The sequence below is a fragment of the Amblyraja radiata genome, chromosome 24 (assembly GCF_010909765.2).
Source record: "Amblyraja radiata isolate CabotCenter1 chromosome 24, sAmbRad1.1.pri, whole genome shotgun sequence".
In the NCBI taxonomy this organism is placed as follows: domain Eukaryota; kingdom Metazoa; phylum Chordata; class Chondrichthyes; order Rajiformes; family Rajidae; genus Amblyraja; species Amblyraja radiata.
Window position 1 is genome coordinate 29,337,678 of NC_045979.1, and position 21,986 is coordinate 29,359,663.

At 46.0% G+C, this 21,986-nt stretch overlaps 1 protein-coding gene across 1 annotated transcript in view; it reads right to left on the reverse strand.

Annotated features, from left to right (window-relative positions):
* The window catches only part of kcnd3 (potassium voltage-gated channel subfamily D member 3), a 272,305-nt gene that overhangs the window by 24,116 nt on the left and 226,203 nt on the right, over positions 1-21,986 (reverse strand). Inside the window, exons 3-4 of the mRNA XM_033042804.1 lie at positions 2,079-2,241; positions 806-907 (exon numbers count right to left, since the gene is read on the reverse strand). Of these exons, the coding sequence (XP_032898695.1) occupies positions 806-907; positions 2,079-2,241 (265 nt within the window). The remainder of the gene's footprint in view (positions 1-805; positions 908-2,078; positions 2,242-21,986) is intronic.

Consider the following 21,986-nt stretch of genomic DNA (forward strand, 5'->3'; position numbering starts at 1 on the left):
TAAATTGGCCTCTTTCTCTTCTCTCTTTCTCTTTCCCTTCAACACATTTCCAGTCTGTTGTTTGTGCTTTACAGTCGAGTGTACACATCCCCTTCATAGATAGTACATGTCGACACTTACTATTCCAAATCAAGTGGTGTAGGCAGAATCAAACTATAAAAAGTGTCGGAGTGGGTGACGTTTCGGGGTCGAGACCCTTCTTCAGACGGAGAGTCAGGGGAAAGGGAGACACAGAGATATACCCTTTCATGTCTCTAGGTCTCCCTCTCTCCTGACTCAGTCTCGACCCGAAATGCCACCCATTCCTTCTCTCCAGAGAGACTGCCAGTCCTGCTGAGTTACTCTAGCATTTTGTGTCTGTCTTCGGTGTAAAACAGCATCTGCAGTTCCTTCCTACACAATAAAAGTATAGGATATGCGTGGGAAGGAACTGCAGGTGCTGGCTTACACCGAAGACAGACACAAAATGCTGGAGTAACTCAGTGGGGTCAGGCAGCATCTGTGGAGAAAAGGAACAGGTGACGTTTCGGGTCGAGACCCTCCTTCAGACTGAGAGTCAGGGGAGAGGGAAACTAGAGGTATGAAATGGTAGAAAGAACAAATACATGAAAGGTATGAGAAGCACATGTAGGACACTTGGTCAAGCTTGAATGCGGCCAAGAACTGCCCACCAGTGACGTAAGCAGGACAGACACACTCTATTTACGTTCTGGCGAAATTGGCCTCCAATATAAAGAGTTCAATTATTTCAAAGAGATCTTTACCCTTTTCCCTAAACCGCTGAATAATGTAATGTTGCACCTACTGTGAGTTCCGAGTGCTCATTCATCATTCCGTTGAGTTTGATCTGCAGATAGGCATTGGCGTTTCCAGTTTTCGCTATCTTTATCCTCGCAAGCCTGGCTTTCTGTGAAGAGAAACAAGGTTGTCTCAGCAATGATTATCCGAATCAATTACAACTGTCTCTCCATCTCGCACATTCGCTTTACACGTTTGGTACAATAATGCAAAGGGCCAGCGCATTCACACTGACACACGCGCACACACTAACACATACATGCTCACACTCACACACATACATACATACATACACTCACACACGCACACTCACACTGAAGCGTGCACACACACTAACACACCCATGCTCACACTCACACTCATACTGACACATGCACACACACTAACACATACATGCTCACACTGACACACACACACACACACACACTCACACTGACACTTGTACACACAGTGACACATACATGCGCACACACACTAACACATACATGCTCACACTCACACACATACATACATACACTCACACACACACACACTCACACTGACACACGCACACACACTAACACATACATGCTCACACTCACACACATACCTACATACATACACTCACACACGCACACTCACACTGAAGCGTGCACACACACTAACACACCCATGCTCACACTCACACTCACACTGACACATGCACACACACTAACACATACATGCTCACACTGACACACACATACACACATTCACACACACACATACACACACTCACACTGACACTTGTACACACACTGACACATACATGCGCACACACACTCACACACATACATACACACACTGACACATACATGTGCACACACACACACATACTAACACATACATGCCCACACTCACACACACACACACTCATACATACACACACTCACATTGACCACCTCTAGGAAGGGTAGAATGTTGCTCATTTCGGTTTCGAGTTCACAAGTTACAGGAGTGGAATTAAGCCATTCGGCCCATCAAGTCTACTCCGCCATTCAATCATGGCTGATCCCTGCCTCCTATCCCATTTTCCTGCCTTCTCCCCATAACCCTTGACACCCTTTCTAATCAAGAATTTGTCTGTCTCTGTCTTAAAGATAGCAGTAGCTGGAGGGAGAGTGGGGGGGGGGGGGTTGGCAAATCTGACTGTCATGGCTTTTAATTTCCCTGCTCAATGCCAGTAGAGCCCTGGTGAGAGAGCCCTGGTGAGAGAGAGAGGTGGGAGTTGCCGTGGGGACGGGCTGATTGAGGACATTTACCTTCTGTGCTCGCCGCTTGTCCGCCCGTTGGTTCTGGTGGTAGATCCGGCTGAAGTTGGAAACAATAACCGGGACGGGAAGGGCAATCACCAGCACTCCACTCAAGGAGCAGATCGAGCCAAAGATCTTCCCAGCGATCGTCTTCGGTACCATATCGCCATAGCTACAACAGAAACAAGCCTTGATTAGTATGGGCGTCGGAGGCTATGGAGAGAATGGGGTTAAGAGAAAGAGATAGTTCAGCCACGATTGTTTGGCGGAGTAGACTTGATGGGCCGAATGGCCTTATGACTTTATGACAAGGAGAAACGTTGCCTACTCATTGCCCCCCCCCCCCCCCCCCCTTACACACCCCCCCCCCCCCCAGAAGATGTCTGACCTAGACACAAAATGCTGGAGTAACTCAGTGAGTCAGGCAGCATCCCTGGAGAGAAAGAATGGGTGACGTTTCGCCGGTCCTTGTCTTCCATAGATGTTACCTATTGTCAATAGAACTGATGAGCTACAATGCTGTGAACTATAGTCTGCACTCTGCATCTTGCCGTTTGATCTGTATACTGTATTTGAGCTTGATTGCATTTATTTATGATATATCAGATCTGTTTGGATAGCATGCAAAACACAGCACAAAGTGGGAGAGTGTAGGACCAGAGGGCACAGCCCCAGAATAAAAGGACGTACCTTTAGAATGGAGATGAGGAAGAATTGCCAGTGGGTGGTGAATCTGGAATTCATTGCCACAGACGGAGGTGAAGGATGTCATTGGGTATTTTCAAGGCGGACACTGGCAGATTGTTGATCAGTAAAAGTCTCAAGGGTTTGGGGACAAAGCAGGAGAAAGGGGTCGAGATGAAAAGATCGATCAGCCATGATTGAATGGGCGGAGTAGACTTGATGGGCCGAATGGCCTAATTTTACCTCTCGAACTAATGAACGTGAACTCATGAAAGAAGGAGGGGTGAGATAGGGGTCGGTAGGTGTGACAGGTGAACTGAAGAGCGATGTAGAATATTAGGCAGACTAACCCAGGTCAAGGAGGGAGAGGGTGAGGGGGATAGAACTCCAGGAGGGTGATAATGAAGGGCACAAAGACTAGGGGAGGAGACAGGGGAATGATGTTGAGAGGGAATAATGGATCTGCCATGATTGAATGGCGGAGTAGATCTGAATGGCCAAATTCTGCTTCTATGACATGAACGTGAACTTTCCCACAGTCCGTGCACGTGACAAAAATAAATCTAAACCTAATTATACAGGAAAAATAAATCTAAGTAGAGGGTTGTTAACCAATGAAAATGTGAATCTCGGTAAAATAAATAATAATACAATGTAAGAAATGTTAGTGGTGATCAGTTCCTGCAATCCTACAAAGCCTAGTTATTATTTATCTCCACTGGCCTTGGTTCTCATGGAAATACTGGGTTACCTTGATTGTTAAGGGCTTGTCCCACATGGGCGTCATTTGCGCGTCATTTTCGCAACATCATTTACATGTCACGATGTATGACGTGTGCGTCGCGACTCGCACGTGATGCGCGCATGTCGTTCATTACGCACGCATGGTGCGTGGTGATGTAGGCAGTGACGCGCGGTCACGCCCCAGGATTTGGGGATTCACAAAATCACCTGCGTGACGCGCAAATGATGCTCAAGTGGGACAGGCCCTTGAATCGCCTCCCATTGCTGTGCAGTGTTTATGCAGTAATGTATTCAGCTTCACCCAGATTTTCATCTGAATCGACTGAATGGATCGACTGGGCTTATATTCACTGGAATTTAGAAGAATGAGAGGGGATCTTATAGAAACATGTAAAATTCTAAAGGGGATTTAGATGTAGGGAACATGTTGGGGGAGTCCAGAACCAGGGGTCACAGTTTAAGAATAAGGGGACTTTGAGGACTGAGATGAGGAAAACCCTTTTCACCCAGAGAGTTGTGAATCTGTGGAACTCACTGCCACAGAAGGCAGTGGAGACCAATTCTCTGGATGTATTCAAGAGAGAGTAAGATATAGCTCTTAGGGCTAATGGAATTACGGGATATGGGGAGAAAGCAGGAACGGGGTAATGATTTTGTAAGATCAGTCATGATTATATTGAATGGCGGTGCTGGTTTGAAGGGCCGAATGGCCTACTCCTGCACCTATGTTTCTATGTTTCTGTGTTTCTATGTTTCAATGTTTCTATTTTTCTACGCTGCTTTATCTAAACATGCAGTCTTCTCACTTTCCCTTTATTGCACTCCTCTCTAATTGACAGAGACATTTCTATCCATTCTGTGGTGTTTCCAATGCTATAACACATTGTGCAGTCCTGGTCTCATCTTTTCTGGCCCAATGACTCCAATGTAATTAAAATTGGAAATCTCTCAAAAGGATTTTTCATGCTGGTGCTTTGCATATTTGAATTTCAGGGGATTAGCAGACTTTTTTCATTCAGTCTCTGGGTGGCACGGTGGCGCCTCACAGAGCAGTGCAAGAGACCTGGTTCGATCCCGACTATGGTTGCTGTCTGTGCGGAGTTTGTACATTCTCCCTGTGACTGTGTGGGTTTTCTCCAGGTGCTCCAGTTTCCTCCCACAGTCCAAAGACTTACAGGTTTGTAGGATAATTGGCTTCTGCAAATTGTCCCTTGTGTGTAGGGTAGAACTAGTGTACGGGGTGATCGCTGGTCGGCACGGACTCGGAGGGCCGGAGGACCGTGTTTCAACGCTGTATTGCTAAACTCTAAAGTCAAAACTCTGGTGAGTAATTCACTGGAGATTCCAGGCCAGAAGATGCTGGTTTAAACCGAAGATAGACATAAAAAGCTGGAGTAACTCAGTGGGTCAGTCAGCATCTCTGGAGTCAGGGGAGAGGGAAACAAGAGATATAGACGGTGATATAGAGAGATAGAGAACAAATGAATGAAAGATATGCAAAAAAATAACAATGATAAAGGGGACAGGCCAATGTTAGCTATGGGCTAGGTGAAAATGAGTTACAGACAACGAGACGTAACAAGAAGACTTGGAAGCTAGTGCAACGACTTGGGTGGGGGAGGGACGGAGAGAGAGGGTTGCAACTGGGAGAGATGGATAAGAGGGGGCAGGGTAGGAGTGAGGTGTGAGGTGGAGGAGGGGGAGAAGGAACACGAGTATGAGGGTGAGGGAATGGGCAGGAGGTTGAGGGTGAGGTGTCAGGCTGGGGAGTGAAGATGAGGGAGGAGGTGGTGGAGGCAGTACTATGTGAGAAGTCACGGGCTGTGGGTACCTGAGGCCGGTTGCCAATGCAAGAGAAGATGTGCACACCATAACAAATATCTGAGGCGATACAATTGTGAATGCTGGCCATGTCCCAGTCCTCTCTGTTAAATGATAAATAGATTGGACATGTCTCCCTAATAATCATCTTATAATGTGTAGCAGATTCTGGAATTGGTTTTGTTAGAGTAGAGATTGCCCATAGAATGTGAATTTTAATATTCCTCTCCAAACAGGAGTTAGGGCGGCATGGAGGCGCCGGACATCGAAGGACGAGAAGCCGAACCGAAGAAGTGGAAGCCAAATAACCGAACGGGTACAAAGCCAAAACGCCAATTGGGGTACCTGGTGGCGCAGCGGTAGAACTGCTGTCTTCGTGCGCGAGAGAGCCGAGTTCAATCCTGACCTCAGATGTTGTCTGTACGGAGTTTGTATGTCCTCCCCGTGACCGCGTGGGTTTTCTCCGGATGCTCCGGTTTCCTCCCACACTCCGAAGATGTGCGGGTTGGTAGGTTAATTGGCCGGTAAAATTGTAAATTGTCCGCAGCGTGTAGGATAGTGCTAGTATACGGAGTGATCGCTGGCCGGCGCAGACTTGGTGGGCCGAAGGGCCTGTTTCCGCGCTGTATCTCTAACGTCTAAAGTAAAGTTCACCAGAACGACAGTGATCCACCCACTATGTCCTTTCAACACATTCCCTGAGATATGTGTCAGAGACTTCTATTCCCTTTCAACGCTTTATCTGAACGTGGTGATTTAAGTTGATATTTGATACCTCATCTGTCAGCACAATAACACCCTGAGAATGGTCTGTGTTGTATTATAGACTCATGATACTGGTATATCACGGACATATGTCCACTTATAGACTCATGGACAAATAGCCCGAATTTGTCAATGCAGACCAAGATATCCCATCTAAGCTAGTCAAATATTTAGACTTTACTTTAGACTTTAGAGATTCCCTAACACTATCCTACACAATATCCTACAACACATTCCATATTCATGAATGGTGAGACTCCAGCACTCTCAGACCCTTAGGTACACAAAATTGCTGGGGAAACTCAGCGGGTGCAGCAGCATCTATGGAGCAAAGGAAATAGGCGACGTTTCGGGCCGAAACCCAAGGGTTTCGGCCCGAAACGTCGCCTATTTCCTTCGCTCCATAGATGCTGCTGCACCCGCTGAGTTTCCCCAGCAATTTTGTGTACCTTCGATATTCCAGCATCTGCAGTTCCCTTTTGAACACTCTCAGACCCTTGTTCGTACTGAGTGTAAGTCCCAGTATACATTAAAAGCAGAGAGAGAACAAGGGGGGAAGAGACAAAGACTTTAAGACTTTTGCCTTCCATCACAGTGAGGAGGTGTCTGGTGAACTCACTGTGGTGGATGTTAAATTTGTGTTTATTGTGTGTTTTGTTATTTTATTATATGTATGACTGCAAGGCAACAACATTTCGTTCAGACCGAAAGGTCTGAATGACAATAAAGGATACTTTGACTTTGACTTGGACATTATTTTTCAGATTCATTTAGTTTAATGTTAGTTTACAGATACAGTGTGGAAACAGGCCCTTCGACCCACCGAGTCCGTACCGACCAGCGATCCTATCCTACACACTAGGGACAATCGGCAATCTTACTGAAGCCAATTAACCTACAAACCTGTACATCTTTGGAGTGTGGGAGGAACCTGGAGCACCCGGAGATGACCCACGTGGTGACGGGGGGGTGGGGGGGGAAATGTACCAACTCCGTACAGACAGCACCCGTAGTCAGGATCGAACCTGGGTCTCTGGCGCTGTAAGGCAGCAACTCTGCCGCTGCGCCACCGTGCCGCCCCCCAAAGCTGTGCATTTAACTGCATGGTTGATGTCAGCTATTGCTAGGTGAGTTAGCCCTGGTTGAAGGGAAGCCAATATTATCATCAAAAAACAGAAGCTCACATGAGCCCAAGGACAGATGAGAAAACACAGAACAGAGGGACTTTGCGGTGAAAGTAGGTCAAAACTTGACTGGAGAGCAGGCGGTGAGCTCTTGGCTAATTAACATTCTCCTGGCAACGATAGCTGTAAGCAAGGCAGGAGACTATAATTTAAAAGAGTGTGGTATCTTTACAGAAGTGTTTGGGTTATAAAGTGGGGTTTTTTTTTGTCATACACTGCAGCTTCTGGTTACCTAAGGTCTGAATTGTCTTTGGAATTATAAGCATAAAGGTCACTCCCAGCATGAAGTAATAACCATTCGCGGGTCCAGGCAGCGGGCAGTCGATGGCCGTACAGCGGCCGGCTGCTTGCCCCTTTTCCGGGGTTACGTCCGTGCCCGCCTGTCCCTGGAGAGGGAACACGCGGTGTCCACGGGGACTGTGGAGGCCAACCGCGAACACTAGTCACCACGGGATGTCGAATGTATAGTTTTTTAAAATATTTTTATTAGAAGCAAACATATTATGGTAAAAACATTTCATGTATATCAGTTGTATATTATTAATATTATCAGTTGTGGATTGATTCTGCTTCTAGTTTTTTTTAATAAATAGGGAGTAAGAGAGAAAGGAAAAAAAAACAAATGTCATGATAAAAAAAATGGAATAATTTACTAATAATACATCATTGGAGATAGGTTCGTAAATTATAAAGTATAACTTTTCATCTAATCGAATGTATTGTTGATAAAATTGTTAATATTTTAATTTGATAACTTTGTTTGTGAACTGCCAATATAGGCATTCTTTGATCGTGTTACTACTCTGTATTTTTGTTCGTTCTGAATAAAAGCATTTTGTATATTAATAAAAAAAAGCATGAAGTAATAAAAAGGAACTGCAGATGCTTGTTTATACAAAGATAGACACAAAATGCTGGAGTAACTCAGTGAGTCAAGCATCGTCTCCGGAGAAAATGGATAGGTGACATTTCGGGTCAGGACCCTTCATCAGATGCTGAAGAGGACTCCAGACCCGAAATATCATCTATCCATTTTTTTTTAGTACATTTAGAATGATAATGATATCCACATTAATATGAATAAGTAAATTAAAACAAAAATGTTTGCAGAGCTAGGGTCTTCATTTTTCATTCACAGGACGTGGAAATATTAGTTTTTAGTTCAATATTTCTTTGATTTAATTTAGTTCATTGTCAGGATGTACTTAGATACAGTGAAAAGCTTTTTTCTTGCTTGTTATCCAGTCAGCAGAAAGACAATACATGATTACATTCAAGACGTCCGCTGTGTACAGGTACAGGATAATGGGAATAACGTTTAAAGCAAGATAAAGTCCAGTAAAGTCTGTTTAGACGCAGTCCGAGGGTCTCCAATGAAGTCGATGCTAGGTCAGGAGCGCTCTCTAGTTGGTGATCGGATGGTTCAGTTGCTGGCAAATCCCGTACTTATTGTCCATCCTCAAGTGGCCAGTACAGTGGTACAGTTGCTAAAGCCGCTGCCTCACAGTGCCAGAGACTTCGGTTCGATCCTGACCTCGGGTACTATCTGTGTGGAGTTTGCACGCTCTCCCTGTGACCATGTGGGATACCCCTGGTTGCTCCGGTTTCCTCTCACATCCCAAAGACGTAGGTTAATTGGGCCTAGTGTGTAGGGAGTGGAAGCGAAAGTGGGATAACATAGAGAACTAGTGGGAATGATGGTTGGTGTGGGCTCAATGGGCCATACAGTCTGTTGCCATGCTGTATCTCTAATACTAAAACTAATTGTTCCCCTGAAGTTAGTTGGCCATTTCAAAGGGCAGTTAATGGTCAACCACATTGGTGGGTCTAAAATCACACTTAACTAAACAAGTTAATTCAAGGGCCGCACGGTGACACAGCGGTAGAGTTGCTACCTTACAGCGCCAGAGACCCGGGTTCAATACTGACTACGGGTCCTCCGACCTAGTCCATTGTGGAATCAGACTTTTTCTCTGCAATTGTAATGGCACAAAACTATAGTCTGCACTCTGGTATCTTGTTCTCTTTGCTCCACCTGTTGTACTTGTCTGTGGCTTGATTGTGCACATATATAGTATGACATGACTGAATTGGACGTCAAACTAATGCTTTTCCATTGTATCTCGATACCTGGGACAATAATAAACCAATACCAATCAGCTGAGATCCATGAATTCTGAAACGCAGAAGATTTAAGGGCCTGTCCCATATACCGATTTTTTTCGGCGACTGCCGGCATCATTGACTGCGGTATCAGGTCACTGAAAAATTCACGCCGCGATGCGTTGGTGACGTATGATGTGCGATGTTGTTTCAAGTGTCGCAACATTTTTTTTGTCGCCGCTGGATTATGAAATGTTCAAAATCTTTTGGCGATCCTGATATACGCCGGCAGTCTCCGAAAAAATTGCCAAGTGGGACAGGGCCTTTAGAGTCAAAGAGTGCTCCAGCACTGACACAGGCCCATCCGCCCAACTTCCCCATGCCCCACTAATATCCCCATCCACACTAGATCCACCTCCCCGCGTTTTACCCATGTCCCTCAAAACGTTTTCTATCCATGGTACATGGCCAAATGCCTTTTAAATATTCTTATGAGGCCTGCCTCAACTACCCGCACTGGAAGCTCATTCCACATGCCCACCATCCAAGACAAGTACTGAGTTACAGTGACATATCCCTGCACAGCCACATGGACCGTCTTTCAGATGAACTGTTAAACTGACATCCCCTTGACCTTCTCAGGTAGATATAAAATTCTCAATAATATTTGAAGCAGAGCAGGTGAGCTCATAGAATCATACAGCATAGAAACGGACCCTTTGGCCCACCACGTCAATGCTAACCCTTTTTGCTCACCCGGGTGCTCCAGTTTCCTCCCACACTCCAAAGACAGAGGTTTGTAGGTTAATTGGCTTTGGTAAAGATTGTATGTAGCTACTCCCGCCCGAATTGCGGGGTTGAAAATGTCCAGGAGCGGGGCCTAACATCACCCGGCGCGGAGTTTCAACATCAAGACCCGGAACGCGGCCTTGCATCGCCCGGCGCGGCCTTAATGGCCGCGGGACTTACCGTTGCCCACCGGGGGCTTTGTCATCGGGAGAAGAATGAAGAGCAGGGGAGAGACAAGACTTTGCCTTCCATCACAGTGAGGAGGAGATTCACTGTGATGGATGTTTGTGTAAATTGTGTGTTTGTGTGTCTTGGTTCTTTACTTGCTGTCTGACTGCAGAAGCCAAATTTTGTTTAAACTTCATTTGAGGTTCAAATGCCAATAAACGGTATTGTATTGTATTGTATGTAGATCCCTAGTGTGTAGGATAGTGCTAGTGTGTGGGAATCGCTGGTCGGTGTGGACTCGATGGGCCGAAGGGCCTGGTTCCACGCTGTATCTCTAAACTAAACTAAACTAAACACAAAAGGATACCGGATGCTTTTCTGGCTCGAGAAGATGGAAAATACGTGAATGGTTCCTCAGTTGTGGGACAGCCACGTCATACATTGCTTCATGGTAAAGGGTGGTAATCTATCACTAACCTTCTGAGAATAATATTTCAGATCATCAGAGGATCTTGATTTACCGTTCCATCTGAAAGGTGCTACCTATTAACATTGAACTGCTTTAGATAGATTCATAGAGTCATGCAGCGTGGAAACATGCCACACCGACCAACATGTCCCATCTACACTAGCCCCAGCAGCCTGCATTTGGCCCATATCCCTCTAAACCTGTCCTATCCATGTACTGCTCTAGATGCCAGCTGATTTACATCGGTGAGACTAAGCGGAGGTTGAGCGATCGTTTCGCCGAACACCTCCGCTCAGTCCGCAAGAACCTACCTGAACTCCCGGTGGCTCAGCACTTCAACTCCCCCTCCCATTCCCAATCCGACCTCTCTGTCCTGGGTCTCCTCCATTGCCAGAGTGAGTAACACCGGAAATTGGAGGAACAGCACCTCATATTCCGCCTGGGTAGCCTGCGGCCGGCGGGCATGAACATTGAATTCTCCCAATTTTGATAGCCCTTGCTGTCTCCTCCCCTTCCTTAACCCTCGAGCTGTCTCCTCCCATCCCCCCGCCCTCGGGCTCCTCCTCCTCCCCTTTTTCCTTCCTTCTCCCCCCCCCCCTCACCCCCTATCAGTCTGAAGAAGGGGTTCGGCCCGAAACGTCACCTATTTCCTTCGCTCCATAGATGCTGCTGCACCCGCTGAGTTTCTCCAGCATTTTTGTGCACCTATCCATGTACCTGTTTATTTTTTGAACATTGCAATAGTCCCAGCCTCAACTACCTCCTCTGGCAGCTCGTTCCATGCACCCACCACCCTTTACGTGATAAAGTTACCCCTCAGGTTCCTATTAAATCTTTCCCCCCCTCACCTTACACCTATGTCCTCTGGTTCTCGATTCCTGTACTCTGGGCGAGAGACTCTGTGCGTCTACCTAATTAGATCTAATTAGATCCTTTATTTAAATGTCGTTACCTGCAGCCATACATACAATAATAAACAACAGAACAGACAGTAAACACAAATTAACATCCACCCCAGTGAGTCCACCAAGCACCTCCTCACTGTGATGGAGGCAAAAATCTTAGGGTTGCTGTCTCTTCCCTCCTCTTCTCCCTCTGCGCTGAGGCGATACCCCACCGGGCGATGGTAAGTCAGTCCCGCGGCTCACCGAGCCCCGCGAACGGGCCGGTTCAAACTCCGCGGCATGGGGGTGGTCCATTCCACCCATGATTTTGTACACTAAATGTATACAGGTCCCTGCTTAAGTGTTGGCCTGGAATAGACACCCCTGAGAATCGTGCCTGAACTCATGACCTCTAGACTAGATGGAGAATGGGCTACCACTGAGAAAAGCTGATACCATGTAGGAGGAAGTGCAATGTAATCACGTTATATTGCTTCTGAAGCATGATACAGTTCTCTGAAATTATGATGGCCGTGCTGTGTTGATGGGAAACCTGCAGTTTTTGTCAATGTTTCTGTCTGATCCAATTAGCATTATCATTTCTTGTTTCTTTATGCCTTGTTCACAGGCACTGTGCAGAACTGAAGAAATATCTTGTCTTTAAAGCATGAATGTGACTTCAACGACGCCTTTAGCCTTGACAACCAGTGTTGAAGGCGTGTATGAATGGGTCCTATAATACAATGCATTGATGCATAACAATTCACAGCTTTTGAAAATTATTGTACATGGATAAGACAAGTTTGGAGGGATATGGACCAAACGTAGGCAAGGTGGAACTAGTGTAGCTGGGGCATGTTGGCCGGTGTGGGCATGTTGGGCCGAAGGTCCTGTTTCCACACTGTATCACTCTATGACTCTATTAGATACCACGCAGCCATTCGGCCCATTGAGTTTACGACAGCTCCTTTGAGTGAAATCCAGTTTTGACTTTAAGACTTTAGAGATACAGCATGGAAACAGGCCCTTCGGCCCACCGAGTACACGCCGACCAGCGATCCCCGCACACCAGCACTATCCTACGCACTGAGGACAATTTACAATTTTACCAAAGTCAATTAACCTACAAACCTCTATGTTTTTGGAGTGTGGGAGGAAACTGGAGCACCGGGAGAAAACCCACGCAGTCACATTAGACCCACGTCAAACTCCGCACAGACAGCACCCGTAGTCAGGATTGAACCTGGGTCTCTGGTGCTGTGGGGCAGCAACTCTACCACTACGCCACTGTGCAGCCCTAGTTACTTCCACCTCCCCACTCTTTTTCATACCGCTACAATTTGTTTTCCTTCCAGGTATTTAGCCAATTACTTTTGAAGGATAATTTTGAATCTGTGGCACTGTGTTCGAGATCTGCAGTTCGTACATGAAAAGATATCATTTGGTTCTTTTACAATTGGTCATGAGATTATGTCTTCTAATTATCATCACTTCAGAAAATTGAGATCGTTTCCTTTCATTTAAGGGCCTGTCCCACTTACGCGACTTTTTTTTCCACATGTTAAAAATCCAACGGCGACCAGAACAAGGTACGACTCTTTGGGCGACTACTCACGACTGTACAGGCTTCACCCCTCGACATGTCGCCAGGGTGTCGCCTGTATGGTCGTGAGTAGTCTCCTAGTCACCCAAAGAGTCGTAGCATCTTTCTGGTCGCCGCTGGATTTTCAACATGTTGAAAATTTTCGGCGACCTATGACGGGTGCCGGCAGTCGCCGAAAAAGTCGCGTAAGTGGGACAGGCCCTTTACTCTCGTTGTTTATGATTTTAAGTATTTTAGCGATCTCAGCCACATCGTTGGGTCCTGACAGGCTAGATGCAGGAAGATTATTCCCGATGTTGGGGAAGTCCAGAATTAGGGGTCACAGTTTAAGGATAAGAGGGAAGACCGAGATGAGAAAATCATTTTTCACACAGAGAGTGGTGAATCTGTGGAATTCTCTGCCACAGAAGGTAGTTGAGGCCAGTTCATTGGCTATATTTAAGAGGGAGTTAGATGTGGCCCTTGTGGCTAAAGGGATCAGGGGTATGGAGAGAAGGCAGGTACAGGATACTGAGTTGGATGATCAGCCATGATCATATCGAATGGCGGTGCAGGCTCGAAGGGCCGAATGGCCTACTCCTGCACCTATTTTCTATGTTTCTATGTCACTCATCCACTATGCCACACCCTGTTGTGCAGAATCTCAATTGCAAAAAATTCTTCCATTTTGGGAGTTACTTTAAGTCCATTTAAAGTTTATTACTAACTTCTTCTAAGCTAACCACATTTCCAAGTGTTCTGTCAGTTGTAAGTTTCAAATCTGTGCCCTGTACCGTAATATCTTCTTAACATATGTGAAGAACAGCAGAGAAAATGCATTGATCACACAGAATCAATCTTCGTGTTTCTTCTATTGCTGTACCCACTACCTTAACCACTGATTAAAGATGCTTTACTTTTCGTCTTAGAGGAAATAACTCAGTGGTTGATTCACCAAGATATGCTCCTGAAAATATAATTATAATTGATACTGATTAACATCACACAAATTGTAGTCCATTGCTTCAATATCCAGGTTTCGAATGCTTTGCTTTAAAATACGGTAGACAAGGAGTTAACCACACCTGAAGTCCTGAACTAGGTCCTGTGCTACTATCTACCACATTGGAGACCCTCGGACTATCTTTGATCGGACTTTATCTTGCACTAAACGTTATTTACATTGTTCCCTTTATCATGTATCTCTACTGTGTGGATGACTCGATTGTAATCATGTATTGTCTTTCCATTGACAGGTTGGCGTGCAACAAAGGCTTTTCACTGTACCTTAGTACACATGACAATAAACTAAACTAAACTAAATTAAACTAGACATCAATTTGAGATACGTGTAGAAAGGAACTGCAGGTGCGGGTATATACTGAAGATAGATACAAAATTCTAGATTTACTTAGCGGGTCAGGCAGTCTCTCCAGAGAAAAAGGAAGGAGACATCAAGTCACAAGTTCACAAGTTATAGGAGTAGAATTAGGCCATTCGGCCCATCGAGTCCACTCCGCCATTCAATCATGGCTGATCTCTGCCTCCTAATCCCATGTTCCTGCCTTCTCCCCGTTCTAATCAAGAATTTGTTTATCTCTACCTTACAAAATCCACTGACTTAGCCTCCACAACCCTTTGTGGCAATGACTTCCACAGATTAACTACCCTCTGACTAAAGAAGTTCCTCCTCACCTCCTTTCCCAAAGAGCACCCTTCAATTCTGAGGCTATGACCTATGACTTTTCGGGTCGGGACCCTTCTTCAGACTGGGACGACCCCTTCTCCTGTCTCCACCGGTCCTCCTCCTCTTGGACTCCCCCGGCTGGCCTTGTGCCCACTTTAGACCTTTTCATAAAGAAAAGCAGTGTGCAGTCCCTTGCTGCCGTACATAAATGACGCAGAGTGCCGCTTTCTCTGCACTGTCCGTGGCACAATTCTATCCCAATTTTAAAGCAGCTTTGATGTAATGCTCAAGCTCACTGCGAACGGCATGTACAGTGAGGGTTCATCTCAGACTCAATCGCCTCTGCCTCTAATTGCCATCTTTCAATCCCCGTGCTGGACACTTTGCCGACTCTCTAAGCCTCGATTACAATTATCCACATATTGTTTTCGGTTCTGTGATAGATTCGGCAACAAACCCATTCCAGTTAAGCTGCACAGTGGGAAAGATAAGGGGTTTCAGAGTGTGACTGAAAGAGAGGACTAGAAAGTAGAGAGAACGAGGGCAATATAGGTGGATAGAAGAAGAGCAGAGTGCGAGAGAAAGTTGTAATCGGGTTAAGTTATACAGAGAGAAAGCTGGGAACATAAAGACGGATTTCTGTAAATTGTCCCTGGTGTGTGGGATAGACCTAGTGTGCGGGTAGATGGGCATCAGGAGAGGATTATAGAGAAAAATTACAGAGCAAAAATTCAGGAGAAGAGGTTACAATGGGAGGAAGAGGATGAATGAAGGAGAATGTCTGAGAGAAAATAAATTACAAAATTAAACAGCGACAGAGGACGTTAAAGAGAAAAATAATTAGATTAAGAAAGGGAACAATGAACAGATTATGGGTAGTCTTGAACTCAATCAAGTTTAAAATCATGTTTAGGAAATAACTGCAGATGCTGGAACAATGGAAGGTAGACACAAAATGCTGGAGAAACTCAGCGGGTGAGGCAGCATCTATAGAGAGAAGGAATAGGCGACGTTTTGGGTCGAGACCCTTCTTCAGACTCCTTCAGGTCTCGTCCCGAAACGTTGCCTATTCCTTCTCTCCGTAGATGCTGCCTCACCCGCTGAGTTTCTCCAGCATTTTATGTGTAAAATCATGACAGGAATAGATTGGGTAGATGCACAGAATCTCTTGCCAAGAGTAGGGGAATTGAGGACCAGAGGACATAAGTTCAAGGTGAAGGGGAAAAGATTTAATAGGTATCTGAGGGGTAACTTTTTCACACAAAGGGTGGTGGGTGTATGGAACAAGCTGCCAGAGAAAGTAGTTGAGGCTGGGACTATCCCAACGTTTAAGAAATAGCTAGACAGGTACATGGATAGGACAAGTTTGGAGGGATAAGGACCAAGCGCAGGCAGGTGGGACTAATGTAGCACGGACATGTTGGCCGGTGTGGGCAAGTTGGGCCGAAGGGCCTGTTTCCACACTGTATCACTGTTTGACTATGACTCAATCAAAGGCACCAAAGCTTGGTTTCAATTCAGGGTTGAATTGAAATAAGGTGACAATGGACACGTTTTCTGCAGTTCTTTTTTCAATACCTTTTGGCCACAAATTGTTTAAATAGAACATTTCTCAGATTAAATGCCCTGAGTGCAGTCTATAATGAGGTAGGTGCTTTGGAAGGTTAAGGTTCCTTTTCCCAGTGAAAGCATTGTGATGTAGAAAGCTGCTTCATGTATGACAGCTGTGTAAATAAGTAGCACAGTTATATCTGCATCACAAGGTTGTTGGGTTCAAACTCATCCCCAAAGACTCGGGCAGAAAATTCTCTGCTTGTCGTCCTGTGCCGCAGTGAAGTAAGATAGCGCTGCATTTCGATGGGATGTTAAATGAAGGCCCTACCTGCTCTGACATGGGAGTAATGCCCCTGTCCCATAGGAAACCTGAACGGAAACCTCTGGAGACTTTGCGCCCCACCCAAGGTTTCCGTGCGGTTCCCGGAGGTTGCAGGTGGTTGCCGGAGGTTGCAGGTAGTGGAAACAGGTAGGGAGACTGAGAAAAACCTCCGGGAACCGCACGGAAACCACACGGAAACCTTGGGTGGGGCGCAAAGTCTCCAGAGGTTTCCGTTCAGGTTTCCTAAGTGGGACAGGGGCATAACCATTTTTATCACCATTATAAAGAAGCAGAATATTATTCGCAGTGACCCGGAGTTAGAAAGATGGCGCGGCACGGTGGCGCAGCGGTAACGTTGCTGCCTTACAGCGCCAGAGACCCGGGTTCGATCCTGACTACAGGTGCTGTCTGTACGGAGTTTGTGCGTTCTCCCCATGACCTGCGTGGGTTTTCTCCGGGTGCTCCGGTTTCCTCCCATGCTCCAAAGACGTGCAGGTCTGTAGGTTAATTGGCTGCCGTAAATTGTAAATTGTCCATAAGAGTGTGGATGGGGGGATAGTGCTAGTGTACGGGGCTTCCGTTGGTCGGCACGGACTCAGTGGGCCGAAAGGCCTGCTTCACGCTGTTTCTCTGGACTAAATCCTAAAATCAAAGAATATAGAACAGTACAGCGCAGGAAGAGGCCCTTCGGCCCACAATATCTCTGCTGAACACGATGCCAAGATAAACTGATCTCAAACTGCCTGCACGTGGTCCATATCCCTCCACTTCCTGCATATCCATGTATCTATCCAAAAGCAAGTCAACATTAGCTGGGCTGAGGAACCCAGCTCTGGGGGTGGCTGGGACCTGCAGCCACAGGTTTAGTTTTGTCCCATTTAGTATAGACACAGAGCGTGGAAACAGGCCCTTCATCCCACCGGGTCTGTGCCGACCAACGATCACCCTTACACTAGTTCTATCCAAAACCACTAAGGACAGTTTACAGAAGCCAATTATCCTACAAGCCTGCACGTCTTTGGAGTGTGGGAGGAAAGCAGAGCACCCAGAGAAAACCCACGTGGTCACAGGGAGAACGTACAAACTACGTACAGACAGTTTTCTGTGCAGACTAACCCCGAGAACTCCATCCCCAATATTATCTGAGGGAATATCGGCAGAAGAAAGAATGCAGCATTTCAACATAAATGTAACATCTTAGCACCAAATGTTGTACCCTTTATCTTTTTTCCATGATAGCATGCAAATAAAATGTTTTCACTGTACCTAAACTAAACTAAACTAAACTAAACTTAGACACAAAATGCTGGAGTAACTCAGCGGGCCAGGCAGCATCTCTGGCAAGGAGGAATGGGTGATGTTTCTGGTCGAGACCCTTCTTCAGACTGAGAGTCAGGGGAGAGGGAGTCTAGGGATATGGAAGGGTAAAGTGTGAAAATGACAGATCAAAGCAGATGGTGATAAGAAAACGTAGAATGGTTCATTAACTAAACTAAACTAACTAACCAAGACGAAACTAAAGTCAGTAGGAAGCATAGCACGACTTTCCAAAGGTCATTTAGGAACGGGCAGTAAATTCTGGCTTTGCCTCTGCCTGAAATATAAATAGAAAGAGGGCATAAACTGTGCCCTTGAACCAGTTTATTTGGGCATAGGTCTGGATGTAACATTTGGCTGACTGAACTAGCTGCATAACCCTTCCTCTTTGCATGCCTTCTCTGCAGTCGCCAGCAACTTTTAATTAGCTGTCAGATCTTAAATAACCTCCAGATAACTTGCTACCCAATTCGAGTCCGGTTGTTCATCCAGATAGCACGAAATGTGCAAGAGCAAAGAAAATTAGGTCCAGTCTCTCAGCTGCAGAATACCTGGCAAGATACCGTTCCCCGCTTGTTAGTTTCTGTGCTGTAATTAACACTGTAGTAATAGACATCCCCACAGGACACACTATAACATTCCACACCCTGAGCATTGATATCAGCTCTACCTTCGAATGCATGAGAAAATTGACTGTCTTCAAATGTCTGTAGGACATAGGAGCAGAATTAGGCCATTTGGCCCATCGAGTCTACTCCGTCCATTCCATCATGGCCAATTTATTTTTCCCTCTCAACCCCATTTTCCCGCCTTCTCCCCTACTCTCTGTCCTTCCTCTTAATGCAGCTCATGGTCCGACTGTGGAATTTGTCACCCAAGGATATGGCTGTGGGGAATAATATATAGGTGATGGGTATATGGGTGGGGAATTATACCGATATAGGGAAAGTTGTAGGACAGCACAATGGCGCAGCGTTTTAGAGTTGCTGCCTTACAGCACCAGAGACCCGGGTTTGAACCTGACTACGGGTGCTGTCTGTTCGGAGTTTCTCCCCGTGACCGCGTGCTCCGGTTTCCTCCCACACTCCAAAGACGTACAAGTTTGTAGGTTAATTTGGCTTCGGTGAAGGTTGTAAATTGTCCCTAGTGTGTGTAGGATAGTGCCAGTGTACAGGGATCGCTGGTTGGCGCAGACTCGGTGGGCTGAGGGCCTGCTTCCGCGCTGTACCTCTAAACTAAACTTAACTAAAAAGGGATATGGCAGCAAGGAGTATAAGGATGTGTCAATAGGGTTAGGTGAAGGTTGGTGGGAGAAGGCCAGTGTGAAATATGAACACCAGTACCCACTTGATAGGCCGAATGGCCGGTTTCTTTTGATCTGTACAAATTAGACACATAGGTGTAGAAGTATTACATTTGTTGTACAATATGGCTTTGTATCTCAGTCAATAAACAGTGGCCGGAGTGCAGTTCTTGCTCTCGTCCACCTACCTTTTCCCACCTCTGTTGCCTGGCAACAGAAAGGCCCAGCCTGAGGCCTTGTGTGTCAAAAACAATTTATTAATTACAGAGGAGACAAACAACCTGGGACCTTCTGTTCAATGTAGTTCGCTAGCGAGGGAGTGTGCAATGCTTAGATGTTTATGTGTTAAGGGTCTCAGACACTTTCCTGGTAGGCTGTTATTTATCTATAAAGCCAGTGATTCTGCCTCAACATAAAAGTTCAAAGTGAATTCCCTGTGAAAGCAACATTTGCCAAGAAAGACATTTTTGTAAAGAGATACTTTCCCCCAAAAAACTGGTTAATATCGAAATAATAAGAGCCTGGAGAGATGGAATGGGTGGTGTTTTGAGTCGAGACCCTTCCTCTGTCCCGAAACGTCACCTATCCGTGTTCTCCAGAGTTGCTGCCTGAGCTGCTGAGTTACTCCAGCAATGTGTGTCCTTTTCACCCTTTTCAACTCTAGTCTTTGTCCACCCATCTGCTAATCACCTCACCTGTATCCACCTATCACTCGCCAAGCTTTCCAGAAATGCTGCCTGACCCAGCACAGCACGGTGGTGCAGCGGTAGAGTTGCTGCCTTACAGCGCCAGTGACCCAGGTTCGATCCTGACTACGGGTGCTGTCTGTACAGAGTTTGTACGCTCCCCCCGTGACCTTCGTGGGTTTTCTCCGGGTGCCTCCGTTTCCTTCCACACTCCAAAGATGTACAGGTTTATAGGTGGATTGGCTTTGGTAAAAAAAACTGTCCCTAGTGTGTAGGATACTGTTAAGTGTGTGTGGGGATTGTTGGTCGACGTGGATACGGTGGGCCGAAGGGCCTGTTTCCGCACTGTATCTCTAAAATTAAACTAAGCCCGCTGAGTTACTCCAGCATTTTGTGTTTATCTTCAATGTAAATCAGCATCTGCAGTTCCTTCCTGCACATTTTGCAGTTGAAGAAATACCAACCCCACAGTATATATTGGTCTGGAAAGTGGATGTGAATCACAATGCAGCATACATACAGAAGATAGATGCAAAAGGTTGGAGTAACTCAGCGGGTCAGGCAGCATCTCCGGAGAACAAGAATAGGTGATGATTCGGGTCGAGACCCTTCTTTAGTCTCGACCTGAAACGTCACCCATTCCTTTTCTCCAGTGATGCTGCCTGGCCCGCTGAGTTACTCTGGCATTTTCCATCTCCCATCACTACATGGTCTGTAATAGGACATTGATTGCAGCTCCTTCTACAGTAGGGGGCGTATGAGCATCATGCCAACCTAGGGCAGCATTTTGACAGCACTGAGCTGAAGACTGTTTTTTAACAGCTGTAGTATAAAATCATTAGTGATCATGTTTAATAACTACTGTCCAGTGGTTCTGACATCCACTATCATGAGTGCTTCGAGAGGCTGGTTACGGCACAGACAGCCTCAATTGTGGCACAGCAGTAGGGTTGCTGCCTTACAGCGCCAGACACCCGGGTTCTATCCCAATTACGGGCGCTTTTCTGTACGGAGTTTGTACGTTCTCTCCTTGACCTGCTTTTTTTTATCTCTCTGAGATCTTCGATTTCCTCCCACATTCCAAAGACGTACAGGTTTGTAGGTTAATTGGCTTAATGGCTAGGTATATAAATGTAAATTGTCCCTAGTGTGTGTTCAAAAGGGAACTGCAGATGCTGGAATATCGAAGGTACACAAAATTGCTGGGGAAACTCAGCGGGTGCAGCAGCATCTATGGAGCGAAGGTTCAAAAGGGAAGTTGTCCCTAGTGTGTGTTGGATAGTGTTAATGTTCGCTGGGCCGAAGGGGCTGTTTCCGCGCTGTATCTCTAAACTAAACTAAACTAAACTAAACTAAACTAAACTAAATTCATGGCAGACAGAATCTCTCTGGGTCTAGACTCGTCACTGGATAATGTACAGTGCTTCAGACTCCTGTTTATGGACTATAGCTCTGCCTTCAACACCATCATCCCAAATAAACACATCTTCAAATTCTGAAATCCAGGAATTAGCACCCAACTCGGCAACTGAAACCTTGACTTCCTGACCCTATAGGTTGCAGTCAGCGAGAAAGCATCCTCCGTGATCATTCTCAGCATCGGTGCCCCTCAAGGATAGGTTCCAGCCCTTATTTTTTACTCCCTGTACACTCACGACTGTGATTAAATGTTGCTTTAACTTATCTTGGTCGGCACAGGCAAGTTGGGCCGAAGTATTGCATGAGTCTTCAACCATATGACAGAGGCACTGTGGTCGAGTTGCTGCCTGACAGTATCAGACACCCTTGGCCAACATTTCGCTCCAGCCTCTCCCACGCCAATCCTTCAATCAACATTCTCCACAGATGCTGACTG